Here is a 9505-nt window from a genome sequence, read left to right on the forward strand (position 1 = left end):
TTAGTTTTTGTTGTTTCTGCCCCTATTGCATAGTTTAAATCCATTCTCACTTTTGACTTTATTGCGGGCCTACATAATTTCTTACTTAGACTACTTAGGTTCCCTAACTAGTCTGTTTCATTTTTCAGCTCTTTCTTACCCAATCCACCTTCCACATTGCATCCAAAGTAATCTTTCTGATCACTGATCTTTAGCACATGTGTGCACATGCACATACACAGAATTAAAATCATTTCTTGCTCAAATAATACATGGAATCAGATTTTAATTTTTCCTTCCCAACTATTAAGCAAGACTTTTCATTCCTTGGCTCTTGCTTAACAAATTCCAGATTTCCTTACATTATTTCTCCCAATTATGTCCTAGCCATCCGAAACTACCTAAATATCTTTGTCTTCCCCCTGCCCCCATCTTTGAAGTTTCTTTTTTCCTTGTAGTTTTTTAAAGATCTATTTATTACCTTTCAAGTTTTGAAATATCATCTCCAGGAATCCTACTGTGTTTTTTTTAGGTAGAATCAAGCGTTTTCTTCTTTGTTTCTGGAAAATCCTCTTTACTACTATTGTCGTATTTAACATGTTGATAAAATTATTATTTTTCATTTGTCTTTTTCCACAGAAGAATATGGGCTCCTTTTTTAAAATTAACTTATTCTTAAATAACTTGTATTTGGCATATGGTGGATAATAAGTGTTTGAATGAATAAGCAAGTGACTGTGAATGTTTGCATTTTTTAATCTGATTACTTTCTAAACCAAATTTCAAAGGGTTTATTGGCCTGGCTTATGTGAGTCCCGAATCCTAGAGAAATCAGATGTATGTAATGATTAGGTTTTAGCATTGCAATACTGGAGCTCCCAGTTTGATTTATATGAAAATTTTGAGTATTACAAATAATCATGTATAAGGAAGAATGGTACAGAAGTTAAGATATTTAGCTGCGCATGGTGGCTCATGCCTGTAACCCCAACAATTTAGTGAGACCCTGTCTCAAAATAAAAAGGACCAGGTATGTAACTCAGTGGAAAAGCACCCCTGCATTCAATTTCCAATACCAAAAATATATGTACATATACTCATTAATAGTGATTTATTATAAATATTGACACCTGATAGTAGAAGTAAGAGACCTTTGCTAATTCCAGCTATCATCTAAGTTATTATTTGCTCTGAGCTTTTATTTCCCTCAAGAGGCTATCACTAACCATTAAAATCTTTTGCAGCTGTTAGCTCTTTGTTGGATCATGTTATTACATATAAGTGTACCTTATTGACTGGTTTGAGGTTCAAATAAAGAAAACAATTCCATATATTAAATGTGCTATTGTTCCTTTGTAGGAGATTGTAAGAACAATGCTCTTGTACCAGGAACCATTCAAGTAAATGGCCATGGAGGACAGCCATCAAAACTTGTGAAGAGGGGACCTGGAAGGAAACCTAAGGTAGAAGTCAATACCAATAGTGGTGAAATTATACACAAGAAAAGGGGTAGAAAGCCCAAAAAGCTACAGTATGCAAAGGCAGAAAATTCAGAGCAAAATAACATGCATCCCATCAGAGATGAAGTGGTTCCTTCTTCAACATGCAATTTTCTTTCTGAAAGTAATATGGTTAAGGAGGATTTGTTACAGAAAAAGAGTCGTGGAGGCAGAAAACCCAAAAGGAAGATGAAAACACAAAAACTAGATTCAGATCTTATAGTTCCTGCAAATGTTAAAATGCTAAGGAGAAGTAACCGAAAAAAGACTGATGATCCTGTTATAGATGAAGAAGAAGAGTTTGAAGAGCTCAAAAGCTCTGAACCCCACATGAGAACTAGAAACCAAGGTCGAAGGACAGCTTTCTATAATGAGGATGACTCGGAAGAGGAGCAAAGGCAGCTGTTGTTTGAAGACACCTCTTTGACTTTTGGAACTTCTAGTAGAGGACGAGTCCGAAAGTTGACTGAAAAAGCAAAAGCAAATTTAATTGGTTGGTAACTTGAACCAAAATATTTTACTTCAAAATCTATAAAACAGGTACAGTTAAGGAATAAGTAGAGCTAACACTTCTGCTTCCTTGCTGCTATGGTGGATTAGGGAATGTTATGATTTGACTTGCAAAAAAAAAAAAAAAAATCTTAGAAGACACTTCACTTCTTTAAATGAATATATATATATATATAAATATATACATATATATTTTAAATGTTTGCTATTTATTGCCCTTAGATAGGTTATACATTTCCATATTCATTTCATTCACTGTTTGAAACATAAGAAATTGAGGACCTATAATGAATTCCTGATTTATTTATGAAAGAGACAGTTCTGCTACACTCTTAAGGAGCATAATACTCCTAATGATAGAACATTTCATATTAAAATGAATTATTTTTGATCAAGCAAGATTACATTTTTTTCTTGATACAGAGGTCATGCCCCTAGGAAGACAGATATTACATAGAGTAGCAGTAAATTTAAGGAATGTGTTTCCTCTAAAGATAAAATTCCTACCATTTGATTCCCTAAAAAGTTTAATTTTAGTTACAGAACGTTCATCTACAAAATATCTAGAGAAGGCTTTTGCTTTATTCCATTTCTGCCAAACTCAAAATGTGCTGATGAAAAGGAAACATATCCACATTGGAAAACATTTGACTGTCTAATTTTTCAGACCTTGATTCTTATATCAGTCTCTCAATCTCTGTTTATTGTGCCAAAGACTGAGAATCAGTGCAGTGGAAAGCCTGTTTTTTGACTGTCAGGACAGCATACACTTTTCAATATTGGAAAGGATATATATTCTAAAGAGCAAATTATTAAAGAGTTATGCTGAGATATATTCTTTTTTTGGTACTAATAGTAGAAAATAATGCACTGGTGGGTCCTTTGACAGAGATGTCTTAGAGAAATGTTTTAAGTGGTTAAAGGATTCAAGGAAGATACAGGAAAAAAGGTATGGGATTTGATGTTTACTTGTTGATCTGGATTAATGTCATTTCTAAACTTTAGACATATCTGATAGGCTAAAATGACTTACAAAGAAATGTGTCTGTGTGTGTATGTGTATATATTGATAAATGGGTATAATTAAATATATATACAAACACATACTTATATACTATTACCCAGGTATAAATTCCTTTTTTCAGGATTTTTTAGATAGTGGTAGAATAAAAATAATTTTAAAATGTCATACTTTATAGTTTAATTTTAAGGGGAAGATTGGTTATTTTCAATTATTAAAGGTTAAAATAGGCCAAATCACTTTTTATGCAATCATGTTTTATACAGTGGTCTCATTGCACATTGTGTTTTTTCTGCACTTTTTACGGTATCCTTATCACGCTGGTATGTCAATATACACCCTAAAGAAAAACTCCATTTAATGATTGTGCCTTGTATTCTATTATTTTTTGCATCATTAGTAAAATTAAGTTGTCTATTGTAAATGATAACTATATGACTTAGGAGAATGTATTACTATATGTACTGCTATGGAAAAGGAAAGCAGTTATTTATTTGTTTATGGTACAGTTAGTTATTTTATACCTTAAAAACCAACATAAATACCATTTCTATTGTTTAAAAATTATCGTCCATTTTTTAAAAAGTTTAAAGAATGTAGTATTTTCTGAGGACTGATATGGTACAAAAATGTAACCAAAATTTTCAAATACTACATTTTTAAAAAGCAAGGATTGGAAAAATATGTATCAGCATGACCCTAATGTAGAAAAATAAAGTCTTTAATTGAACCTTGGCAAAATACATAATAATTATTCTTATTTCCGATAAGTTAAATGTTAACTGTCATTTGACTGTCTTGAAGAAGAATGAAAAGTGATGCATTTTGGCTTTTTAGATCATTTGTAACGAAATTTGTACAGAAATCCTCCTGTGAAATTAAGTAAACCATTTTCCAGATCTTGACTGGATTGCTGTGATTTTGCAGTTGAATAATAATTTCAAATTTTTCAGGTTTTTTGTATATTTATTTTTTTCTAACAGATATATTTAACTATATAATTGAAATTCAGTAGTTAAACTCTTCATAATGCAGAAATGGATGGCTTGGTTATATAGAAAAATGAATCTTTCAGTTACACCATTATTGAAATTGTATGTTTGAAATTTAAGGCGTTAAAATAATTAGTTGTTTTTGAAGGCAATCTATTTGAAAATATAATTTCCTGATGTTATCTGCATTGTGTTATAAAAAAAGGATAGACTATAAAATCCATTTTTGTAAAAAAAAAAAAATGTGTATAGTCTTGAGGTGTGTATAGAGAAAGAAACAGTGCACACAGTCTTAGAGTACCTCTATATAGTGTATGGATTAGCTCCAACTCTTGAGCAGAAAAATGAGTATTTGCCATCTTTCCTATAACAAGTAAATGTATTGTACCTATTCTAAAGATACTGTATATTTGGCCATATTTGGACATTATCATACACTGGTTTCTTAGTAAAGCAAAATGACTTGGATCAGATTATTTGTAACAGAAACACTTAAAAATGTATTGATAATACCAGATATATTTTTATAATTTAGATTCTATACATTGCAAAAATTGAATTAAGAAATTTAAGTCATTGCCATGTTTTTGTTTTGTTTTACCACTTGGAAAAATACCCTCTTTAAGACAGTAAAGTTATGTATGTACTGTTTCTAAGCCAGAATGAAACATTAGCATTTGTCTTATAGGTGAGCAATATAAAAATCTCAAGTTTGCTGCAAGTTTCTGAAATATAACTTGTTACATGCATGGAATGTGGAAATTAATTTACATGTTGATGAATACCCAAGCCTAAATGTTCTCTCTTTCCTAATATTCTCAAGCCCCAGATGAATCTTACAAAATTTGAATGTGACCACTGAGTAGTTTTAAATATTCAATCCAATGATAGTCTTATAACCTTTGGCAATGGATATTTAGCATCTTAAATTTTATTATTTGCAATCTGCTATTATAGCATTGAACCATTTTTTGTATATATTTATGAATTAAGTTAGGCCTTATTTTCATTGTTTTTATTGCCCAACTTCACTGCAGATTGGTGGCATTATTACAAAACTGTCTTTCCTCCTTAATTAGAAAAATCATAGAATATGTGTGAGCTTGTTTAGGTCACATCTGAGACATAGAATTGACTGAATTAAGTATCACCTGGAAATGAATTAAGTTTAAGAAACAGTGAGCAGAGAAAAGATCCTCATACAGCACATATGCTAATATCTAAAACTGTCCCTTATCTGCAGTGTAGCAAATTATCTAACAAGTATATTGAAATGACATTTTATCTTGTTTGATATTAGCATTTACCTGTTACAAAGTATTATTCATAATGTAGTTTCTCCAGTTAGAAGTATTACTTTAATTTTGACATTCCATTGTATTCATTGATGCCTATATATTTTTCTCAAGTATAATCTGGAAATAATTTTGATTTCCAGTTTTCTATCTAAAGAAAACATTATTCTGAAGGTTTTTGTTGACTGAAATTTATTTTTGAGTACATTGAAAGGACCAAGATACTTGAGTGATTAAAGGGCTATAAATGTTCACCTTAAATGCAGGAGGTGTATGATTTTAAAAGTTATAATAGAGGAATTACTTTATCTTCTGTGGATTACAGGTCCCAATTTACATAGAAAATGTTTTTAACATAACAGGTTAGGCAGTGGTTTAGTTTTATTTAGGTAAGAATTTATCTTCCAATAAAGCTGGAAAAATATAACTTTTCTTGCTTCCATCTTTGCACTTCCGCTTACTTTCCCTGTTTCCAAGTGATTTGCGCTAAATTAATATTACATTTACTAAGAAACTATTTTCTTAACTAGCAAAGCACTCCAAATGAAAAGTCATTTTGAACTATGTACAGTACCCAGGAAGAGGTCATTGAGTCAGAAGACTGTAAGTACCACTTTGAGCACTCCAGCGATAAACCTTATACACACTACAGTAAAAGTGAGTAGAAAATCTGAGCTATAAATACATATTTTTAGTTTTGATAGCTGTTTTGGAATACTTTTTTAATGCAGATAAAATTATCAGGAAATTAACCTTATATGGCACAAACCAAATACATAATATTGTGTGACTGAGTTTCTACATTCAAGGAGATAAGAAAATAGGTTCAAGATGGTATGTAGTACACAAGCATATAAAGCAGATGCATACAAATGCATACACATACTGGTTACTCTTAAGAATGTGTGTTTATCACAATGATAGACTGTAAAATGAGACGAAATAAAGTTACATTTTTGGACCATATTAAAACTGCAAGAAGACAGGTCTTATAAAAAAGATCTTTTAGAAAACTGTTTAATCCTGTCGCAGGATATTTAGACATGTGTAGAATGTAGCTCAATTTTTAAAAAGTAACTGACCTAGAGGGTTAAGGTTGAAACTGACACATTTTCAAATTAAAATTATGCTTATTTTGTACAGAAAACAATGTTAAACACAAGCAAATCTGTTGTATGTAATAAGTAACAGAGTTAAAAACAAATTATTATTTAGCTTTATTGAGGTTTTTGGGTTTTTTTCCTTCCAGACCTGGAGTATCATGTTATAAACAGCAGTCTCACACCACAATAGCAGTGCCCTTTCTTTTTGTACATATTGATTGGAACTTTCTTTACTGTTACGTGGACACTTTCTATGTTAGTTTTGATGCATAATTCTTTGAATCCTTTTATACAAACTAGAATGTATGTGTAAGAATTCCTGTCCCTGCAATGTAGTAACTATAAACTTATTTTTAAATAAATAGAAAACTTGTTTTTCTAAGCTCTTTTGTAAAGTCTCATGATTTCTTTGTTTTTTATTTGCTCTTTGTAATATATAAAGCTCTTGATACATAATTTTAACAGGCAATTTACCAAAGTGGTTGTTTGGCAGAAGCCATTATAGTAATGCTGGTTCATTAAAATTTCCAGTGTCCTGTTTAGAGAAATGTTAAAATCACTATCAATTAAAGGAAATTGAGTGTCCAAATGTAATTTAATTACAAAATAACTGAAGATTAAAAATAAAAACTCATTTGCCCTTTTTAGGTGTTCATATAAAATAATTTTATTGCCAGGCATGGTGGCATACACCTCTAATCCCAGTGACTCAGGAGGCTGAGATGGGAATATCACGAGTTCAAAGCTAACCTTAGCAACCGTGAGGTGCTAAGCAACTCAGTGAGACCCTGTCTCAAAATAAAATACAAAATAAGAATGTGGCTCAGTGGTCGAGTGCCCCTGAGTTCAATCCCTGGTACAAAAATTTTATAAAAATTAAGAATTTTTATTAACTTGTTACTAGAGTGAGTGATAAATACTTCAATACTCATATTTTAAAGATATATGTCAAAAGAACATGCTATATAAATGTTTTCTCAAATGTGAAATTTCTGGGAAGAGTTTTGAAGAATGGGAAAATTTAACTTAAAAAGCAGTGTGCAGATATTGAGATCTATAAAGCTGTTGCTATTTTTCTAGCAGTTTGCTCAGATCGGTATGCATTTTTATTAACATCCTAAAACTCTAATTTTCATATGAAGAATAGTAGATATAAATATATAAGAATGTGTCTATAATAGATTATTCAAATTAAGAACATAAGGAGGAATTTCTAATTTTGTGCTACTAATGATCATTTCTACCTAAGAAGTTTTGTTAAACTCCTAAGTTAATTGAACTAGGTACCTTTCCCATCCCCCCTAAAATATGCAAATACTAATACCAATTATATACTTAGAAGAACCAGCCAAGTGAAATGCATTTTCAGCAGCCACTTTTTTTTTTTTTTTTTTTTTTTTAAGTATCATCAAGTTGCCCAATCTGGCATCAAACTTTTAATTCTGTTTCAGCCTTCAGTTGCCACATCCAGCTAGCAACTGCTTTTTACTGATTTCTCTTTTGTTGTAATATCAACTATGATCTGAGTTTCCTCAATATTTAAGAACAGTAAAGACCAAAGCACAAAAGCTCTGATCCTTGCAATGTGGTACTTAGTAACTCTGCATTCAATGTATTGTTCATGTATTGATTTCTGTTTGAGGGAAAAGAATGGTGGAAAGGATTCAATGAAGTACCTTTCTACCTAATTAGACATGTTAGTATACTGAAAAGTACTGGACTTGGAATTAGAAAAATGGAAGTTTGACCTGTCTTAGTGACAGTAAAGAAGTAGAATAACCCCAGCAAGATTATTACATCTTTGAGCTTCATTTTCCTCATGTGTAAATCTTTTAAAAGTTGATTAGATTATTGACAAGGGCCAATTAAAATAACCTGTAATTATCTCATTTGAGTATTGTCCTCTGTACCCATGATTCAGTCTTGGCTTTTCTGTTTAGTCCCTATAGAAAATATCCTATTTAATGTAAAGCTTCCAGGCAAGCTGTGTCTTATGGCCATAACCTGATTATAGTAAATGTGGGATTTGCTGAATCCCTGAAAGGAGTTTTGACTGTTGCAAATCTATTGTTATAAATTGTGTGTCAATTTGAAATATTTGTTTGCTATTGATGAGAAAAGAGAAATTAATTACTTAAGAACATGGATGTCTGAGAATAAGTTGATTTATTCAAAATGAAGTAAAATATCTTAAATATAGATGACATTAATTTTAAAGAAAATTTTTTTTACATGTGGAAAATTGCTTTTTTTGTTGTTTTGATCTTTGTTTTTGATACTCGAGGACATAAGTAAAAAAAAGAAACAAAACTATTCTTATGAGATATAGAATCTGCTACCTGAACAGATTTATAAAGAGTTTGAAGAGTAACTCAATCTCCTTTTAAGACTTTTTATTTAAAAATATTTTAAAGTTTTTATTTTATTTATTTATTGCAGTGCTAAGGAGAAATTTCAGGACCTTGTACATGCAAATATATGAGCCACAGTGGCCCTGAGCCAAGGACAATAGATGGGGCAAGCAGCACACAGAAGCAAAAGCCTGGCAGGAAGAGGCTGAGGAAGTAGATACATGGGAAAATTGAGGCTTTGAAAAGCTATCATGCATAATAGGGAGTCCAGGAGACCATGTGTATGCCTTGTGCTAGATGCTTGAGACCTGAGAAGACCCTGAGTGTTCACCTCTCTCTAACCTTTAGGCTTCACACAAGCATGAAGTGAAAGAAAGTTGCAAACACCTTCCCTAATAAACATTGAATTAGTCCTCCAACACAGAGCCAAGTTAACATAATTTAGCTGTAAGTTTGTTTCCCCAAATTTGTTAAATAATTTTATCTAACTTTTTACATAATATTTGTGTGGAAACATTTGTGAAAGAAAATAGGGAGCCCGGAAAAGCTGGAAAATCCAACAGACTATAATACAGGTGTGACCCTTACGTGAACGAAGGAGGGGAGGAATGTTGGGTGAAATATCCTCAACTGCTGCGTAGCCTAAGGAACATTTGGCAAGGCTGTTGGATCAAAGTTGACCATCCATGGAGTCACTGTTTCCTGGATATGCATGCCAACTGCATGTTCAGCATTGGCTGGGAGCAGTCTCAGGA

The 9505-nt window shown here is 31.6% G+C and overlaps 1 protein-coding gene across 1 annotated transcript in view; it reads left to right on the top strand.

The window, feature by feature from the left end:
• Phip (PHIP subunit of CUL4-Ring ligase complex) overlaps positions 1–6733 on the top strand; it is a 125077-nt gene extending 118344 nt beyond the window's left edge. The window contains exon 40 of the mRNA XM_026410453.2: positions 1339–6733. Coding sequence (XP_026266238.1) covers positions 1339–1979 — 641 coding nt within the window. The 3' untranslated portion in view covers positions 1980–6733. The remainder of the gene's footprint in view (positions 1–1338) is intronic.
• Positions 6734–9505: the final 2772 nt, after the last annotated feature.

This window comes from Urocitellus parryii, chromosome 8, assembly GCF_045843805.1.
Source record: "Urocitellus parryii isolate mUroPar1 chromosome 8, mUroPar1.hap1, whole genome shotgun sequence".
NCBI classification, from domain to species: domain Eukaryota; kingdom Metazoa; phylum Chordata; class Mammalia; order Rodentia; family Sciuridae; genus Urocitellus; species Urocitellus parryii.